General features: G+C 52.4%; 7 protein-coding genes across 7 annotated transcripts; 3 read left to right on the forward strand and 4 right to left on the reverse strand.

The window, feature by feature from the left end:
* Positions 1 to 3,835: 3,835 nt before the first annotated feature.
* Positions 3,836 to 4,048, reverse strand: J4E82_004239 (uncharacterized protein; the record flags this gene model as incomplete). The annotated part of the gene is made up of 1 exon (XM_051730518.1): positions 3,836 to 4,048. One exon carries the CDS (start codon positions 4,046 to 4,048, stop codon positions 3,836 to 3,838), a length of 213 nt encoding a protein of 70 aa, XP_051589567.1.
* A 671-nt stretch (positions 4,049 to 4,719) lies between these two features.
* J4E82_004240 (uncharacterized protein) lies at positions 4,720 to 6,390 on the reverse strand (the record flags this gene model as incomplete). The annotated part of the gene is made up of 2 exons (XM_051730519.1): positions 4,720 to 5,601; positions 5,665 to 6,390. The coding sequence occupies 2 exons, from the start codon at positions 6,388 to 6,390 to the stop codon at positions 4,720 to 4,722; spliced, it is 1,608 nt and encodes a 535-aa protein (XP_051589568.1).
* Positions 6,391 to 6,735: 345 nt separating this feature from the next.
* J4E82_004241 (uncharacterized protein) lies at positions 6,736 to 8,322 on the reverse strand (the record flags this gene model as incomplete). Its single annotated transcript, XM_051730520.1, has 3 exons — positions 6,736 to 7,434; positions 7,483 to 7,876; positions 8,093 to 8,322. The coding sequence occupies 3 exons, from the start codon at positions 8,320 to 8,322 to the stop codon at positions 6,736 to 6,738; spliced, it is 1,323 nt and encodes a 440-aa protein (XP_051589569.1).
* A 603-nt stretch (positions 8,323 to 8,925) lies between these two features.
* On the reverse strand, positions 8,926 to 10,371 carry J4E82_004242 (uncharacterized protein; the record flags this gene model as incomplete). Its single annotated transcript, XM_051730521.1, has 3 exons — positions 8,926 to 9,969; positions 10,022 to 10,162; positions 10,222 to 10,371. The coding sequence occupies 3 exons, from the start codon at positions 10,369 to 10,371 to the stop codon at positions 8,926 to 8,928; spliced, it is 1,335 nt and encodes a 444-aa protein (XP_051589570.1).
* A 260-nt stretch (positions 10,372 to 10,631) lies between these two features.
* On the forward strand, positions 10,632 to 14,265 carry J4E82_004243 (uncharacterized protein; the record flags this gene model as incomplete). The annotated part of the gene is made up of 4 exons (XM_051730522.1): positions 10,632 to 10,640; positions 10,693 to 11,134; positions 11,183 to 13,926; positions 13,972 to 14,265. The coding sequence occupies 4 exons, from the start codon at positions 10,632 to 10,634 to the stop codon at positions 14,263 to 14,265; spliced, it is 3,489 nt and encodes a 1,162-aa protein (XP_051589571.1).
* Positions 14,266 to 15,277: 1,012 nt separating this feature from the next.
* Positions 15,278 to 17,426, forward strand: J4E82_004244 (uncharacterized protein; the record flags this gene model as incomplete). Its single annotated transcript, XM_051730523.1, has 4 exons — positions 15,278 to 15,459; positions 15,630 to 16,640; positions 16,688 to 16,940; positions 16,986 to 17,426. 4 exons carry the CDS (start codon positions 15,278 to 15,280, stop codon positions 17,424 to 17,426), a joined length of 1,887 nt encoding a protein of 628 aa, XP_051589572.1.
* A 1,015-nt stretch (positions 17,427 to 18,441) lies between these two features.
* J4E82_004245 (uncharacterized protein) lies at positions 18,442 to 19,662 on the forward strand (the record flags this gene model as incomplete). Its single annotated transcript, XM_051730524.1, has 2 exons — positions 18,442 to 18,853; positions 18,935 to 19,662. 2 exons carry the CDS (start codon positions 18,442 to 18,444, stop codon positions 19,660 to 19,662), a joined length of 1,140 nt encoding a protein of 379 aa, XP_051589573.1.
* Between the last annotated feature and the right edge of the window lie 293 nt (positions 19,663 to 19,955).

Consider the following 19,955-nt stretch of genomic DNA (forward strand, 5'->3'; position numbering starts at 1 on the left):
CTTTGGTTACAACGATAACTCTTTTCCACCTGATCATTCCATACGATACCTCACGGACTACCGCTTTAGTCTACCTCGCCTTAGTACGGACCGAGCCTAGAGAAGTATAGCCTAACCCCGTGTAACAACCCACATCCCCTGAACTGACCATACATTGGGATGACGGCAGTGGTTTGACCATGACCACCGAACCTGGTCTGACCGCCTTCTTCAGCAACGTCCAGACATACAACATGATGACAGAGCAAGAAAAGAAGATTGCTGATCACTCATGGGTCGAGTACGCACCTCACCCATACCAGTGGATGGGCGACTGCAAAGCTCAATCGCACGGCCTAGGCGTAGTAAGCCAAGGCAAAGAGAAATCATTGGAAGATCTCGGCCCTTACGATGAAAAAGACATCAAGCGCTACCCAATGGTATGGGTCAACCCCGTTACGGGCGAACGAGCCTTTATGGTTCATGGTATATGCGTCCGGCGAGCTTTTGTTCGCTCCAGCGAAGACGAAGAACCGACTATCATCGATGATGTAGCTGAGATAAGGGATTGGCTAAAGCCGATTCAGGAACGCGTTCTCAAGCCTGAGTACATCATGCTGCCGAAGGTAGAGGAGGGTGACATCATTATGTGGGCAAACTATCAAATGTTTCATACTGCGGTTGATTACCCAGATCATTGGGGTTCGAGGACAATGCATCAGGCTAACATTGGTGCGAGTAGTGGGCCAGTTGGACCGGTAATTGTTTCTGGTGTTGCATAGAGGAAGGTAGTAACTTAGCATGGCACCAGCGAATATGGAACATAAGAACTCAGTCAGTGTGCTTCACAATGTCTCTGTTCACGGGGCTGACAACATGTGCAATCTTTTCATCCTTCCATTACTGTACAGTGATAAGAATAACTATATCGTCATATCATTCCGTCTTTATAACATCATCCAGTCTCAGTTTAGACATGTATGACATGCCATCTTTTCTAGTCTAAATGCGGCTACCCTAATAGCCTCTCATTGTCGAGTTGTGTTTAAGGAGCAATCGATAGCAGAAAGTTTGTTGACTACATAGGTGGACAGGCACCATTAGGACAAGGCAGCGTGATGTTGACGTTGCCCATGAATAGTTGGTTTACCGTAGCAATTATCCGAGTATGAGGTGTAGGATGCGCTGTAGGATGGGTCGTAGATCCCATCATGTTGTTCATCGTAGAGGTAGTGGAGTTCGTTGTAGAGTGGCTAGCAATTTCAACACCTAGAAGAGAGGTCAATCAAACCGAGCTCATGTTGATTACCGCTTCTCTAGCATACCGTCTTGTCTAAGGCTTCTGCTCCGATAGCGTCTAAAAAGGTGCCAGATGAGAATAAACGAAGGAGGACAAGCCACAAAGAGGGTAACGATAGCGATGATAGCCTCATTCGACAGGGGTGGCATATCGTCCAAACAGAATAGGAAGTGAAAGGGATGTTACGATTATAAATGACTGAGCCAACAGGTAGTATGTATAATCGAGATAGGGATGTATGCGTTGGCGCTACTGCTTGTCGACTCGAAATGTCATACCAACAGCGGTCAAAGACCATCTTATGATGAGTTCACGGATGTGCATTGCCGAAACCAACGCCAAAACCTCGTGAAGAGTTAGATCAACATGGGCTCTTGGAGAAGAGGGCGACCGACTTCGACATGCTGCGCCTCTTCCCAGGCCGTCGGAGCAGCTACCATGAAGATGCATCTGCTTGTGCAACATGCTCGAGTGTGGGAAAGGGTTAGAGTAGCATGCGGGTATATTTTATTGTACAACCTGATCGAATCAGAAAGAGGGGTACATAACATGTGGCCACGTTTTTCTGCATGTCACCGATGATGTTACAGGCCTTGCGCTTCGTCACTCTCTTTTGTGCTACCACAGAGCTCGTTTGAGGGAACGAAGAAGGGTTCTGGGTTAGTGAAAAACGGAGTTCAGCGAAGGCATAGCATAGCGACCAGGAAGGCGGTAAGGCTGCAGAGAATGAGACATCACGTACGTAGCGGCTACGCTGATGTTGATATCTGGCTTCCCATTTCTGTGTCTACCTGGATAAGTGTCATAGAATGACTTACACCTCGCAGACGCCGAGTTTCCGAGAACGCCTAGGCCGTTGCCGGGCTCAGAACTTCGGGAGTTGATGAGGTAGTTACCGAGATTCCGAGCGATGTCGGGACGGAACAGAGGGAGTTGGGTGTAGATGAGCCCGACGGTTAAGGCCTCCCTAGGATTAACGCCCACGTGTACAACTCACCGGCAGGCTTACCGGAAATTCTGATATCTGCTGTCAACACAGTCTGAGCGGCTCTTAAGTTTTGTGCGACCAAGCCAGCCTCATGGCTTCGATCGAGGTTTGTTGTCTTACAAGGTGATGTAACTACCCTATAGATCGTTGGGAGTGACAGCCTCTCGAGAACGCGCGCGTCTCATTTCTTTTAACTAGGTATGGACAGCAGCTCGAGTGCGGTCATATTCTCTTCAACACTCCCTGAAGATTATGCTAGTATCTGGGTGACATCGGTAGCGATGCGTTTAGGGGACGAAGTGACGACCTTGCGTGACATCTACGCATTCCAGGGAGGTGAACGACAGATCTTAGAGATGGCTCGCCGAGCGACTCGATCCGGCTGCCAACAGGTGTGTGTCTTGCCTTTTGCCCCAATTCCAAGACACTAAGCGCAATTGGGTACCTAGCTCATGTCGCTTCTCTCCATGTACGTGGTGTCGAGAAATGCGCTAGACAACGGTCCCGAGGTCGTATAGGAGGTGCAACTTCGCTTGACAGCAATCATGACAGTATGCCTAAAAATAGTGCATACGGAGGGCAAAAAATAACTAAATACGTTTGTTGAACGCACTATAGAGTAGTGTCAAGTACGTACAGCTTGTCTCGCTGTCGCTCTTCCTTGCATGTTCATTCACACTCTGCCCTCATGACCAAAAAATGGCAAAAAAGAAGGTACTGGACGCTGTGGGAATTGAACCCACGACCTTTCACAAGTACGCACGTCTGATGATGCGAAGCGACTGAAGAGAATTGTTAGAATGATGAACGATGATGAGCCGAAATTTGGTGATGTCTTACAAATCATACCCCTGAGAGGTTTGTTAGTTTTGTTGTTATGGGAGTTGGATTCAGTGGCAGCTTACCTAGACCAAGCGCCCTAGTGAGGATTGATGGCAAATTTATCGAGTGTACGATACTCAATTTTAGCAGGTTTACACTTGAAGCGTGAGTATGGGCAGTCGATGATGTAGCGTGGGAAATGGCATGTCGAAATTCTTTGGCGGGGTCGGATCACAAGAGCTGCCGTGGGCAAGGTTAGCATGGCGGGGCAGTGGGCAGCGAATGAATGCGGGAATGCAAGCCTTGGCTAACACTGTTTCTAGTTGCATACTTGGTATAAGCAGAACAGGAATCTTGCTAGTCTTTAGATAACAAAACGCATATGTTCTAGATGATGTGTGGTCTGTAAGGCCTTACAATGCGAGTGGCATACGCCTCAATTATCAGGTTGTCTCATCTCTAGATCTTAGGCACGGGATAAGTAGACTTTAGGGTAGAAGAGTACGAGACGGGTTTCAACAAGCACAAATAATGCATCTCTCTGTAAACATACAGTCGTGGACATCAATCACGCAAGCAAGACACTAGGACAGCACAAAAGATCGTTACATGAACATTATCATTCGTTTATTCATTCATCCTCAAGACCGCCTAATGATTCCACATAGGTCCTACGTCCGAGTCCTGGCTTATGATGCCATATCGAAAGGAAGGTATCGCAAACTTCAACATTTCCTTATCCTCGTTTAGACCTTCTTAGAAGTAGTCTCCTCAGCGTGCTTCTCCAGAGTGTGCTGGGGGTTTGAGCTCAGGCTGTCCTTGGTGTTGTCGCTGGCCTTCTCAGCGCCCTCCTTGGGGCCGGCGCCTTGCTGGTTGACGTTGTCGGAGGTCTGGCCGGATTGCGCACCGGATTGGCGCTCGGGCTCGGGGGACTGGCGGCCGGCGTTGGGGGCAGACATTGTGATGGGTGGTGGGTATGTGAGTTGTTTTGGTGGCTGGAATGGGATGTTAGTAGATGAACGTTTAGTCGTATGGAAGTAGTTGGGAGGTGGGTTCCGAGGTGGCTGGCTAGCTAGCTGAGAGCTTCAGGATAAACATACAGTTGAGTAGGTGTAGTTGTAGTCTGTTCGTCGATTAGCCAACGCCCGTGAAACTTCACGTCAAGAATTGAAACACACCTGTAGTAGAGCTTGTGAAAAGATGTGAGAGTGTCGATGGAGTTGTCCTCCGAAGCTGCCCCTCTGCCTCTTTTCATGCGCGAAGATGCCCCACTAGGCCTGACGTCACATAGCGAAACGCGCTTGAATCGGGCAACATCGACGTCAACTTTCAATCAAACAGCGCGCAAGGGCCCATCGCGGGCTCGCGGGCCAGGGGATGCAATGCTTAGCAAGCGCGTGTGGTGCTTGCTAACAGGTTCGTTTGTGGTTCATGCAGCGATGCCCGGCCGTGGCTGTTATCACTCAACGCGGTGGGCGCGCCTCTTTCCCCATAGGTTTCGCCGAGCTGTCCGGACATCTCGGTGGGTGTGCCGAGAGTGCGGGATGTTTATACAGCGTTGTATGAAATTGTGATTAATGCATTTATGTTGTCATGAGTTGATGATTACGTGCTTCGCTTCGCAAATCTATCAGGCATTCTTGCCCATTTCTATATCGGCATCACCACCATCACAGTCGTCATCCCATTCTCCTCCCTTGAGCCGTTTACCCAGCCAAAGACCCAACACTGTAGCTGCACTAGCAGTCAAGAACCAGCCCTCAAACCATCTCTCCGTGAAACCTGGTTCTAATGGCGCACCCAATGCATCGCCGATTTTGCTCTTCATCTCAGGAGGCAAATTACTCCTAAGGAGTAACGCCGAACTGATCACATAGGTCGCTGTAATTTGTGAGATGATGAGGGCGAAATTCGTTCTAGCGTGATGCAAAAGACCAGGTACTACTCTGGCGAAGAGATAGAAGGTCTGAAGGACACTGTTGAATGATAATAGTAGCATCACGCCAGACAGGAGGAAGGAGATGGTGCGGCTCCAGGCAACTCGGTCAATGGTTGGATCCCAATGCTTCGCTAGTAGGGCGAGGACGTTGTTGATAGGATCGTTGCTTGCGAAGCTCGCATTCGGAGATGAGAAGCGACGCAGGGTAGTGACAGTGGTCGCAATGATGCGATACGCACAGTATATAGCGAAAATGTACGAGACGATGTTGAACAGCTTCCCATTGGCAGTATGTGAGCGCAGTTGATTTTGTCGACGGTTTTGGAGCACCGTCAGGGAGTTCTGAAGTGTATGGCGCATAGTCTCGAGGCCTTGTATCTCAAGCTGTAGAGTATTTCGCTCCTGGACGTCAGGGTTTCCGCGAATCGATCCTACTACGCGACCCATGAAGCCTTGCTGAGGGTTGTCCGCAAGTTTTCGTTCGACGGCACGAAGTCGGCTCTCTTTTGCCAGAAGCATGTCGTTTGTAGCTTGTATGCCGGCTTGCTTTCGACCGATATCCGACTCGGTGACCTGTACCAGATTAGTATACGTTAAAAGCGCCTCACACTACTGAGACGGAGTTCGCAGGCTTACTGGGCGGTATTTGACGCCGAATGTGTGCCAGAGAGCAGATATGGCAGCGAATCCGGCTAGTGAGGCCATCAGACTGATGCCGATTATGCCAATCCTTTCCAGACAGCCCTCGCTAAATGTATGATCATGCTCGTATGACTCTTCATGAAGATATGAGCCTAGGAGCCCTCGTCCAAGATACCAAAACCCTGCCAGCCATACTGCTAGCCCACAAAGCTCCAATGCCCATGCTGCTCTGCGTCGACTCTTCTGCTCTCCATTAATGTTCAGACCCGTCCCTGATATGATCGAGTGGATTTCGAAAGCCGGTGTTGCGACAACTAGAAGGAAGAGCAAGGAAGGTAGCGTGATCTTGAGGGCTAGTGTTCGTGTGGCGCGGTTTACGGTATTGGAGATTTCGCAGAGGATAAGTTCGGCCAGTACAGCCGAAAGGGCAAAGTTGGTCGAGAAGATGATGCTTGCGAGCGATCGCGCATTTGGGCGTAGGCGGTTCACAATCGAGGTCCTTTCGCGCTGGATCGATCCAGGCAGCCGCGCACCGTCATGATGCGCTTTGCGATCCGCATTGCCAGACAAGATAGGGAAGAGCCTCTGCGACACGACAAAAGCGACAACCAAGAAGGTAAGAATGAAAGGTAGCGCCGATACGGCCACTTTCATCGGACTCCGGTGCAAGGCATAGTCCGGCATGCACTCGTCGCAGTCGTCTTGGAGAATCGGGAACATCGGATCGGCGGTTCAGGTGGTCGGGAACTAATGCGAGGTTGCTTGGTATTGCCAGTTCGTCCTGGTTATGGGAAAGGTGCGTATATCCATCGATTACGCGGCACGGTATGGATACGTTGACACATTGAGGTCCTGTGAATGTGTAAGGTTACGCAAGTGAGGCAATGAGGGACCGCCGAGGCTGGGGAACCGTAGGGGACGCGCATGCATGTCGTGGCGCCACAGCCACATGAAACGACGTCACGCCGATCAAACCGGGGTCTGGCAACAGCTTCCGAAACACCACAATTTACCGTCTTTAGGGCTGATGTGGGAAGCCTGATATCTTGGGTATTAATGCTAACACTACGCGCCTTCCGAGTCTTTCTGCGCCGAAGAAGTGTCCTCGGACTTCTTCTGTGCTCCACTGGTGAGACTGTCCATGTAGGACATTGACGTATTTCCACCACCTGCATCTCCTTCGCCAAGGTTTAATTTCTCCGTTGCGCCTGTAACTTTATCCACAGCGGAGATCCCTGAAGTCGATACCCCGCCTTGGTCGTCCTCGTCCTCGCTGCTAGATTGACTACTGAGCTCAGGACTGTCTAAGTTTTGTAGATGTGGACTCTTCATCATAGGACCAGGACTTCGGGGATCATCTCCAACCAATGTACTAGTACCGGTGTCCAGTTCATCCTCGCTGCTGTCTGGCGCTTGTTCCACCTGTGCCAGAGGATGCGTGTCCGCTGCAGGTTTGGGTGCGGTCGCTGCGCCTCCAACTATCGCGGCCTCGTCCTCGTTCGCGAAGAAGCTGTTGCGAGGACTGTTGAACTCAGGAAGGCTTTCGCTCTTCGCGAGGATTTCTCTGTAGCCTTGACGATCTGGATCATTTGTGCGCTTGCTCTTTGCTTTGTCGCGTTTCGATGTGGGACGGACAACGATGACAGGTACTGGTGAATGCTGGAGACAGTACTTGGACACGCTACCCGGAAGTAGTCCCTGGAATCCACCTAAGCTCTTGCCTCGAGTTCCGACCACAAGAATCGCGGGTTCGTAGAGATTGATCTAGACGGTCATCAGAGAGAAATACAGTAAATTCATGAACAAACTCACCATGTCATCGATGACTTTGTTGACCTTGCCAATTGAAAATTCCAATATGAGGTTGATCGCCTTGTTGTCGTGATTCCGGCTCTGTATGTCGGCCATGGTATGCTCTGCCTCTGAACGATATCGCCCAGTCTCCACGCTCCGCTCTCCGGCTATTGCATCTTCCTTCTCCACCACTCTGAGGCATACTATCTCATCTCCGTCGTCGACCAGCTCGTTTATGAGCCATTGCAGAGCATATACTGAGTACTCGTTCTCGTCGAAACCACATAGGAACGTCCGCGAACGCTTGGTGTACTCGTAGTCTTTGTGTTTGGCGATCAATGTAAAAGAGCTCTCCTCGATGAAGTCTGCAGGCTTGTCGAAAGTGTCGAAAGATACACGAGGTTGGAAAACGCTAGACGGCGATGTCAGCATGTGGTTTCACGACTTTGCAATCACCAGAGTGAGACGCCGCCAGATCGAGTGCTTCCTCTGCATTCTCCAACATACTGGGAGCATACTTCGCCATTTTTACTCGCCATGAGCACTTGGACAGAAACATACAGGAGCAAAGATGCGCAAGCACTCGGGTATACAGGAAGCGCATGACATATGGTAAACCAGTACTTACGGTGGAGGCGGCGGTGACGACAATCGACGTCGTTCACGGGGCCTGGGGGCGCCTCTGGGTAGCGACGAATTTCTGTGTGCCAAAAACTGGATTGAAGGCTGCCGTATCTTGTCCTGCGCGAGGTGTCCGCCAGTCGGGAGCTGCAGCGGGCTCACTTTGTAAGATGCTGAGGACTTGCGAGGCGCTGGAGACGCATGCCGGCCGTCCCTCGACGTGGGGGACGCGCTCATAGTGATGTCGGAGTGAGATTACGGGCACGAGGTCCTGCACCAAGTCCAATCAGGTGAGCGGAGTGTCAGTGAGGTCCGACCGCGAGAAACTTGCTGGCGTGGGCTTGCGCAGGCGATCGGTGCTGCTGTGCGTCGTGGGCAGGGTCCTTGGCGCGGGGAATTAGCTGCTCGCGGGGTAAATGGGCGATTAAGGATGGCGGTGGGGAATGTTGTAGCAGTCTCTGCAGAGGTCGTGTGAGAGGAGTGAAGGATCGGGTCAAAGTTTGGTAGTCGTTAATGCACTGCCTGTTCCGGGTGACGGCATGCTTGGCTTCTTGGTGGTGTGTCGCGCGATCCGCATCCATCGTGTTCAGACCCTGGCGTACCGCGGAACGCGCCGCTGGATGCGTTGACACATGTGAATGGAATGACATCAGATGAGGTGCCAATCTCTGGTGTCGCTGTAAAGCAGAATCAAAGATTGGAATTGAGTCGATTCGAGAAGACCTTCACGACGAAAGATAAGAACAATTGTCACAAGGGGCGGAATGCATGCATGTCATTATTCCCGTTAAGTCCAAGTCTAAATGTCTATCAAGAAATGGGTGCAGGATGAGGCATTTCTCAAGCCAAAGCCTTGAGCTCACCCTGAGTAAGCTTCGCAGCACCAATGAGACGCTGGGCCTCCTCCTGGAAGATCGCCTTGATCTTGCCGGCGTCCTTCTCGCTGTTGAGCTTGCTGGTGATGGCAGCCAGTTCCTCGTTGTCCATCTTGACAATGAGAAGATCGACGTCGTTGAGAGCGGCGTCGACTTGGGAAGCAGGCGCATCGCCGGCACCGTGGAAGTAGTTGGCGTCCTTGACAGCGCCACGGACAACACGCTTGTTCTTCTTGGCTGCGTTCTTCGCAGCCTCCTTCGCCTTCTTGTTGTCAGCCTTTGCGGCCTTTTCGGCAGCCTCCTTCTCAGCGGCAGCCTTGGCCTCCTCAGCCTTCTTCTTCTCGGCCTCTTCCTTTGCGGCCTTCTCAGCAGCCTCCTTTTCGAGACGGCGCTTGTTCTTCTGCGCGCTCTCTGCTTGACGGAACTTCTTGATACGCTCGTCAAGAGCCAGAGCATCGTCCACCATGTGCCTCAGACGAGCGGTGTCCTCGGTCTTCTTCTTGCGACGCGCAGCTTGGTTCTTGCGTTCGACGTGACGCTTCTGGTCACGGTTCTCGTTATCGTCCGGAACATCCTCATCGAGGTACTCAAAGGTCCTCCAGCTGTCGAAGTTGTACCAGAAGTTGTAGAAGTGCTCGACCTCCTCCTTGCTGCTGTTGGCATTACCAAGCTTGGGCACAGGCTGGTTGTTCGAGAAACGTCCCTCGGCCTCGAAGACCTTGCCCCAAAGCTTGTAGAAGTTGCCCTTTTGCGTCTCCTTCTTGGATGGTGGTTCAACCTCAGCACCCTCGTCGACGGAGTCGAACTGCCTCCTCCTGACGGGGTCGGACAGAACTTCGTGGGCCTTTTGGATGCACTTGAAAAATTGATCGTCCTCGGTTGCGCCCTTAGCAGCCTTCTTGTCGGGGTGATGCTTAAGCACCTTCCTGCGGTGGGCGCGCTTGATCTGTTCGTCGGTGGCACGCCATCGGTAGCGGGTTATGCCGAGCACAGCGTAGTGGTCTTGAGACTGGGAAAAAATCAGTAAAATTCCACGGTATGCTTGGTGCTATCGTCCTTACCTTCCAGTCCTTGGCCTCACGCTGCAACATGACCGGGTCCTCAGGCTCGTCAATGTCATCGGGATCCTCCTCCTCGACGCTCTTGACGTTGGCCTGGGCCTGGATGCGGTCATCCTCGGAGAAAGTACGCTTGTTGCGCTTCTGCAGACGAATCGTCAGTACTGCATGTATTGTTGAGTCGTTTCTGGAATATAACGTACTCTGCGGGCATAGGCGAGGAAGTGTGGGCCAACAGGCTCGATCTTGCGGTCGTTTGCCTCGCTCAGCTGGCCGATGGCCTTGAAGTCTTTCTCGCCAGCCCAGCCCTCAGGCAGGACCGGCAGCGGTAGGGAAATCTCGACGTTTGCCATTGCGCAAGAATGTCGTTGTCGTGGTGGGGGAAACAGGCTGCGTGAGAAAAAGTGAGGATTCCCGCCGCACTAGCTTACCGAACCGTGATGCTAGCGCCGTGACCCCCGATAGCGATCCATGTCACTTAGCCGCGACGGACCCCAGAACGTGTCAGAATAGTGTTTGTCTCCCATGCTTCGGTGTCTGATATTCCATTAACCAAGTTTGTTACTTGTCTTCTTGCATGTCTTGCTATACGTCTTCATAATTCAGCATCATCATGTTCCAGGTACCTCAACTCCTTCTAGGCTGCACCTCAGGAAAGCTGACGAGAGACACAGCGCCTTCGCGGAGCCATCGACGCCAGAATAGCAGAAGAGCAAGCGCGCCAGAAAGCCACCACACCGACGACACCTGCGCGATCCAGCTCAACAACACGACGGTCCAATTCGCGGAACCTCTCGCCCTCGAAGCGAACAGCGAGATCGAAAGATGCCGACAGCAGCAAGACGGCGCCGGCAGGGAAGGGCCCTGACCCCTCAGAGTTTGACCCCGAGTTCGTCATAGGAGAGGAAGAAGATCAGCCGAGTCGAGCCGGCACACCGCGACCAAAGGAGAAGGCGCAGCCCGCAGAAGCCAGTGCTGAGAATGGCGATGGCAAGAAGGAGGAGACAGAGGGACCGAGTGCTGAAGTAGAAGAGAAGCCAGAGCAGCCGCCAGAGATACCGCCAGAGGTCAAATTGCGGTTGCGCAGATTGGACAAACTTGAGCCCAAGTATACCGGTTGGTGATGTCTCGTGTTTGTATGCGCCAAGCTAATTCCCTTACCAGAGCTCCTCCGGTCGTACCGCATCGCACACGCCAGAGTGGGCGCAATCGAGGCCTTTGAAAGCTCCCTCCGCGAATACACGCCTCTCACCTCCATCAGCGACACTGGCGCATTTGTCGAATACCTAGGCCAACTCAACGTCAAGAGTGATATGCTCATGGAGGAACTCAAGCGGGTGTCCAAAGAACGCGACGAGCTCAACAAAAAGCTCGAGGATGCAGAGAAACGCGCAAAGGAGGCCACGGACGAGGTGGAGACCCTAAAGTCACAGGCGCCGGCGACCAACGAGGCTGCACAGGATGATTCTACCACACAGACTGAATCCGTCGCACCTTTGTCCCCTTCCAAAGCGTCTAAGCAGACCGAGACCACCGAAGAGACCGAAGACTTCTTCTCGTACGATAGCGAACTGCCTCGCTTGCAGTCTCAGCTACAAGAGAGCGAGGAGAAGATCGGAAAGCTCGAAGAGGAGAACAAGTCGCTCAAGAACGAGCTTTCCACGGCGCAAGAGTCCGCTCAGTCGTTTATGCAAAACTTGGAGACAACTACAAACGATCTAAACACGTTCAAAGATACGCATCAAAGGCTATCAAAGGACGCCGATGATCGCGAGAAAGAGCTCAACAACACAATCGCTGATCTCAAGTCAAAAGTTGACAGTGCCGAAGGAGAGCTCCAGAAACACAAGGATACACATGACCAAAGTGAAAAGACCATCGCCGGGCTCAAGGCTAAGCTCGATTCAACGACCAAAGAACTCGAGGATCTACATGCAGATAAGGGAGAGAAGATTGTGGAAAACGATCAGGTGCAAGAGCTTCGACGGCGAATCGAAGAGCTTCAGGGTGAACTTTCTCAACTGCGCGAAACACACGCCAAGGCCGAGAAGCGGAACGAGACCATGGAGGGGCTGCTCAGCAAAGTGCGCGAACAACTCAAAACTACAGAGACGAAGCGTGACAGTGCCTTGGCTGACCTCGAACAAGCAAAGAAAGACTTGCAGAAAGCCAATGACGAGAAGAAGACGACCAAACCAGAACCGGTCCAACTACCACAAGCAACTCCTGCTCAAGCTCCCCAAAGCGCAGCGGCAAAGAAGAGGGCTCGTAACAAGAAGAACAAGAAGGGAGGAAACGGGCCCGCGGCTAGCGGAGCGTTGACGCCCGAAGCAACCCCTAGTGAAGCTGGAGACACTGAAGGGCTACTCAGCCCTCGTGATGCAGAGTTCACACCATCCCAACTTGAGGATGCTTTGAAGAACGTTGCACAACTGAAGTCTGATCTGGAAGAGAAGGCTGCAGCAATCGACGCACTGCAGACTGAAGTGGCTGAGAAGGCATCATCTATCGACCTTCTCAGAAAGAAGGCCAAGGACCAGGAAGACATGCAGGAAGAGATCGACACTTTGCGTCAGGATCTTCTTGATTACGGCCTTGAGCATACTGAGGCTAAGGACAAGGTCAAGACGTTGCAAGCCGAAAAGGCGGCACTTCAGGAGAATCTGAGCAAGCTGGAGGCTGAGATCGCCGAACTGAAGACTAGCAAAGCGTCTCAGGAGTCATCGCAGCAAGAGAGAGAGGCACTGACAGCAGAGTTCACAGAGCTAAAGTCAAAAGCAGAAACTCTGCAGACTGATCTTTCGGTTGCAGAGAAGCTTGCTGCATCTCGCTTCAAAGACCTCACCGAAATGAGAGAGGTGTTGCAAAAGGCGCAGCCTGAGCTTACGTCGTTGCGCAAGGAGGTGGCCGAGTTACGCACTACCAAGGATGAGCTCACCAGCAAGACTACGGAAGTCCGGCGATTGGAAAACCGCGAGAAAGATCTCAGGTCGGAAATCACCGAATACCGGTCCCAGCTATCAACCAAGGAAGGCGACATCAAAACTCTCAATGACAAAATCAAACAGGAAACCAGCCAGAGGCTTGCGCTGGAGGAGACGAACAAAAAGATTCAGCGAGACCTTCAGAACTCCGAGACGGAGCGGGAAGACGTCATCGAAGCCCGGAACAGGGTGGCGACAGAGTTGATGAAGGCAAAAGTCGACCTCAAAGCATCACGCGGGAAGGTGCAGGATCTAGAAGAAGAAGCCGCGAAGCTCATTCGCGAAGTGGGGAGCCTACGTGAAGAAATTCAGATGAAGTCAGCCCAATCTGCGAGCGCGCAAGACTTCGTGAGCAGCATGCAGGACCAGGTACAAGAGATGAGTACTCAGATGAAAGAAGTGCGCTCCCGAAGCGAGAGCCTGGAAGAGGAGCTTGCCGACGCGCATCGATTGCTCAGCGAACGCGGACGCGAAGCTGAGACGATGAGAAGGTTGTTGAATGACGCTCAAGGACGAGCTGAAACACGTGTGCGTGAGATGCAGGAGCGCCTCGACCTTGCAGTTGAGGAGCGCGAGCGTGCAGAGGAGCAAGCCAGCACATTCAGCCGCCGACGAGCCCGGGAGCTTGAGGAACTGAAGCAGAAGGTCCGCGACGCTGAACGTGCACAAGCGCGCGCTGTTGAGGACAAAGAAGACCTTGTGACTTCTGAAAGGGAGCTCCGCAAGCAGACAGAAGATCTCGAGAGGCGGGCCGCACAGGCTAGCGAAGAAGCTTCAGAAGTCAGGCTCGCCATGAGCCAACTTCGGGACGCACTTGATGACAGCGAGAAGCAGGCTCACGAATTGGAAAAAGAAAAGAGCGATTTGCGACGGGCATTCGACGAGACCCAAGGCCGTCTGGAGAAGCTTCAAAAGTCTAGCAAGGTACGTTCTTCAGCGACGATTGACGTACAACATACTGATGAACAGCAGACAATGTCCGACGAGCTACGAACTTTGAAGACACGTGGCCCTGAGTCCGTTGCTCAATCCTCGAGATCCTCGATTGAGTCATCACGATCGCGCATAGCGTCACCGATACCAAAGGGCGGTGGAGCTGTTGCAGAAGCAATCGACTACGTGTACTTGAAGAACGTATTGTTACAGTTCCTCGAGCAACGTGACAAAAAGTACCAGCAACAACTCATCCCCGTACTGGGAATGCTCCTGCACTTCGACAAGAAGGACGAGCAGAAGTGGATGGCAGCGGTCTCGGCCAAGTAGCGGCTGGTGCGGCTCTCCGCAACCAGACATGCAGATGATGATTCCAGCATGACTTGCAGATCAGGTGTTAGCAGGTCGTAATGGAAGAGGCCGATGTGGAATGTAGGATATGGGATATTTATAGTTTTGCATAGCGATTTCTTCAAGGTCACGGTTTGGGCAAACATGTATGATATGGCGGTGGGGTTGCTGTGGCTCCTGCCTTGGGGGTTGGGCTGAGCAACAAGGCGCATGGCTCTTTCCGCAACAGGCGTATCTGTCTGGCAACAATAACAAAGGCTGGAGAAGACGAAGGTACGATGATGCAATTCAGGGTTTCTCCAAGTGCTGTCAAGATGCGTGATGTTGACGTCCCACGTGTAATGCGACGGATCGGGTCGCGACAACAAGCATTGCTGGCAGCAAGCCTCCCTCATTGCTACCCGGGCCGATAGATGTAGGCAAGGAACTTGGTGCGCTAGACGAGCAAAGACGCAAGGCTTTTTGGGCAAAACTGGCTTCTGGGGAGGAACTAATGTGGTAGCAGGCGACTATTTGTAGGCGTCGACTGATGTCATAATTCGTCTCACCTGCTTCTTACCGCTTCCTCCGGCTTTGACGCGCATCCAGCCATCCGTCACCACCTCTATTACCATCCCAAGTCACAGCGAATTCTCCGAGAGGCGAGTCCAACTGAATTAATACCGCAGACCGCATCCCGCCCAGCGAGTCATCACCCGTGGTCGTTGCAGCACCTCGCATCCGTGCAATCCCCCACGTTAGCACCAATCAGGAGCCAGACATCGATAGGCTGGCGAGGGGAGCGCTAAGCCCGTCTCCAGCAATTGAAGAAATCGCGAGGCAGTGCGACGAGAGAGCCACACTGCCCTCATAATATATATCCAAGCCCATAGTCTGCCTCTGTCCATGAGCGCTGCCCAACGCGTCCCCAGCGCCTAACCGTACATCGCATCCCAGCAGCCCTCGAGCCTCAGGCCCGCCCACAGCCCAGCGCGTGGCGGGGAAAGCCACCATGAATGGCACCGACATGAAGAAGGCGGCCATCAACAAGGCGAAGCAGGTCGCGCAGGCGGCGAACAGCAACGGCGGAAAGAAGCGACGGAAGGGCCAGGACCTGAAGCCGATAATCACCACCGAGGGCCAGGGCAACCAGAACGCTTCGCCCGCTGGTTCGACGGGGTCCTTTCAGTACAAGTACGTTCACCACCACCACACCTCTGCTGCCACCGCCCAGAGCCCCCATCTTTCACCCGCCCACCCCAAACACTGCGCCACTTCTCCACTCATTTTAATGCGCGCGCACACATGCACCGCCCAAGACATGATCTGACTGCAGCAACCCTATACTAACTCCAACCCCGCAGTGTGCAGAACGCCAACTCGCCGCTCGCCCAGCACAAGATGTACGGAAACCAATTAAGCCACTCGCCCGACTCGTCGTCGTCGTCGGTCGATGAAGCCGAAAACACAGCCGACGAGGAGGACTCTGAGGACTACTGCAAGGGCGGCTACCACCCGGTCCAGGTGGGCGAGGAGTACAAGGACGGCAAGTACACAATTGTGCGCAAGCTTGGGTGGGGTCATTTCTCGACCGTCTGGCTGTCGAGGGATAACACCAACGGCAAGCACGTCGCCCTCAAGGTCGTGCGCTCCGCTGCGCATTACACAGAGACCGCGCTCGACGAGATTAAGCTCCTCAAGAAGGTAGTCGACGCGAACGAAAAACACCCCGGCCGGAAACATGTCGTCAGTCTACTCGATTCCTTCAACCACAAGGGCCCCAACGGTGTCCACGTCTGCATGGTTTTTGAAGTGCTAGGAGAGAATTTGTTGGGCCTGATCAAGAGGTGGAACCACCGGGGTATACCCATGCCTCTGGTCAAGCAGATCACAAAGCAAGTCTTGCTCGGCCTCGACTACCTCCACCGCGAGTGCGGCATCATCCACACCGATTTGAAGCCCGAGAATGTTCTCATCGAGATTGGCGACGTCGAACAAATCGTAAAGACATACGTAAAGGATGAACCAAAGAAGAAGGACAGTGAAGACAGCGTGAGGAATGGCAGGCGGAGACGGAGGACCCTCATCACGGGAAGTCAGCCGCTCCCTAGTCCGCTCAACGCGAGCTTCAACCACGCCGACATCTCTAGCTTCCCCGGCATGGGAGGTCCACAAAGCCTCAACAAGGTCATGAGCGAGGGTACAGGTAAAGACTCCCCCACGACTATTCCGAGTCCTCCTTCTTCATCAGACGGTGTCGTAATGAGTGGTGCTCTAGCAACTCCATCCGCTACTCCCAGCCTATCCATGGCAGAACGGCTCGGTATCAAGTCGTCTACCGAAGACGACGCGCAGAAGCAACGGGAGAAGTCCGCGTAAGTTGTGAAGTTATCCACATTGGGAAGTGTACTAATTCCTTCAGCGATCTTCTTACCAAGGAGGTATCAGGCATCAGCCTCGACAAACCCAGCAGCTCGTCCGGCAAGACAGAGCTCGAGCAGCAAGTCGAAAACGCTTTTGAAACCATTTCAGTTAAGATTGCCGATCTTGGAAACGCCTGCTGGGTCGGCCACCACTTTACCAATGACATTCAGACTAGACAATATAGGTCACCAGAAGTTATCCTGGGTAGTAAATGGGGTGCTAGTACCGATGTCTGGAGTATGGCCGCAATGGTATGAGCGCTAATCAACACGAGAGACACGAGCTGACATCACTAGACATTCGAACTCATCACCGGCGACTACCTCTTTGACCCACAATCTGGCACAAAATACGGCAAAGACGATGACCACATCGCACAGATCATCGAACTCCTAGGCACCTTCCCGAAGGGTCTATGCATGTCGGGAAAATGGTCTCAGGAAATATTCAACCGCAAGGGCGAACTTCGAAACATTCACCGATTACGACACTGGGCTCTTCCCGACGTCCTCCACGAGAAGTATCATTTCAGCGCCGAGGAGAGTAAGAAGATTGCCGATTTCTTGTTACCCATGTTAGAGCTGTTGCCAATGGACCGAGCAAATGCGGGTGGAATGGCAGGACATGACTTTTTGAAGGATACGAAGGGTATGGAGGGTATGGATCTGAATATCCCTGTCGGTAGTAAAGGGGAGGGGATTGAAGGGTGGGCTACGGAGATAAAGAAGACGCGGTAGATCTTGCCCTTCTTCATGAGCAGGTGAAGCTGAGTTGTAAAGGCATGAAGACTTACTGCACTGGTTAGCCTTTTTTGTATGAGCAAATGAAGTGTACCTTGCGCCTTTTTTTTCTGGTCATGAGCGGTTGGAGTTGTCGATTGTCGCACTGGGGCGAATAACGGATTAGAAGAAATATGACTACGACTCAATGTACACTGCGCTTTCAGGTGCATGATGGTTCATAGACGGCATCTTACGAGTTTATGAGGTGGACTGCATTGGACCGGAGTCTCGTATCTGTATGTCTCCGTTACACCTTTTCACATCGTCCGCCCGTCTCCTTTTCTAGTACGAGGCTATCTTGTTCAAACGCTGGCGGCCGCGTGCGGCGACACTCAGATTGGATAATTTTGGTGCACAATCTTGTGGCAACGTCCAAATGCCCTTCGTATCTCGATGTTACGGTGCGCATGTATGGCGTCATTTTATCCAGATGTACGATTAAGCATGATCGTCAGTCTTGTGTTTGTATATTTGTACAAACCCAATATTTCCGTCTTCGTGTTCGCGAGCTAAAGTTAGCCACGACGAACAGCCACAGCTCATATTGGGATGGCTGGGATCAGCTGGTGGGGCGAGCGCTTCGTCATCGGCCCACGCGGCTTTAACACAGGCCTGACAATGGTACCTGACGCGGCCGTAGACGCGACCCTCTCGTTCCTGAACGACATTGGACGTGGGCCGTATCCACGGGTGCGGATGGTGATCAGGGATGCCGATGGCTATCGAAATGAATAAATGACCCACTTTGATGGGGCTGTGGTGGCTACCGAAGCGTCGATAACCTCCTCGTTCAAGCTTTCTGGGATTTGATTAAAGGTGTGGGTACGCGGCTCTTTTTTGATGCTTATCCTCATATCCAAGACTTCCTTTTTGTCTCATCGCTGAGTTGCTGTCGTTTCTGCTCTTTCTTACTTCCAAGGACATTCGTTTGGAGCGGTCGATCAACTTCGTATTGTTTAACTCTTTCATAATGCATTTCCCCAGCGTCTCCGTACTCCCTCTTTCTCTCATCCTCTCCGCAGCCATCCCCGCTCTTGCTCAAACATCCACATCATGTGATCCTACCAAGAAATCCTGCCCAGCGGATACCGCCCTCTCCTCGTCAACATACACCCACGACTTTACTAAGGGCGCCGACGATGACAACTGGAAAGTTACCGCTGGTGACATTTCTTACACCAGCAAGGGCGCGGAATTCACAATCAACAAAGCTGGTGACGCACCAACGATCCAATCACAATGGTACATCTTCTTCGGCAGCGTGAGCTTCATCATGACAGCTGCGCCGGGTACGGGTGTGGTTAGCAGTGCGATTCTTGAGAGTGATGATTTGGATGAGATCGACTGGGAGTGGTTGGGTGGAGAGCCTGCGAATGTTCAGAGTAAGTTACAGTCTCTTTCTATCTCCCCTAATACGGGGTACTTATGCGGAAGGGGAGAGCGCTAACATATCCCCCTTATAGCAAACTACTTCGGAAAGGGAAACACAACAACCCACGACCGTGAAGCCGACGCCGCTGTCACTGACACCCAAGGCACAACCCACAACTACACCATCCACTGGACCTCTGACTCTACATCATGGCTCGTCGACGACAAAGTCGTCCGTACTCTCCAGTTCGCCGATGCAAACGGCGGTAGCAACTACCCTCAAACCCCCATGAACGTCCGTATTGGTATCTGGGCTGGAGGCGACCCAAACAACGCCGAGGGCACGATTGAATGGGCTGGAGGCGAGACAGACTACAGTAAAGCGCCTTACACCATGGTCTTGGAGAAGGTTGAGGTCAGGAACGAGAACCCTGGAAGCAGCTACTCGTACGGCGATATGACTGGTGGTTTTGAGAGCATTGTCACCGATGGAAAGGGTAGCAATGCGAAGAAGAGTGACACTGAAGAGGGAACAAAGTCTTCTTCTGCTTCCGGCTCTGCTACTGCTTCCGCTTCCGGTTCTGCTAGCCCATCAGCCACGGTCAATGTAGCTGGTGGTGTGGGTGGAGAGTGGGCTTCGGCTATTAGCAACAGCACTGGTGCATCAACCACTGCAAGCATGGCCACCTCGGCAAGTGCTACTGGAAGTGCTACTGGAAGCGCCGCGGCGGCTGAGAACACTAACTCTGGTGCTATGACGAGCAAAAGCTTGGGCGGAAGTCTTCTTGTTCTGGTCGGTGCGGTCATGGTAATGTTGTAGACTTAGACGGTAGTATTGATTAGATGGTCATATTTGGGGATACTCTTGTGACACTGAGCTGAGTGATGTTTTTATCTTATCATGTAAAGTGCTAGACATGTGAATGGAGTAATATACGCACATCATTGGGTGGTAATTCCACGTCAGGAACAGAAGCTTCATACCAATCACGTGTCAAGACAAAGAATAATTCTGGAGCCATTTTCATATTGCTAGCCTAGTAACTATGCAAAGCGTCCATCGTTTGTATGAGGACCACACTCTTCCCTTTTTCAACACCAAAGACTATCGAT

Source organism: Alternaria postmessia, assembly GCF_024291825.1.
Source record: "Alternaria postmessia strain BMP 2775 chromosome Unknown scaffold_20, whole genome shotgun sequence".
Classification (NCBI taxonomy): Eukaryota; Fungi; Ascomycota; class Dothideomycetes; order Pleosporales; family Pleosporaceae; genus Alternaria; species Alternaria postmessia.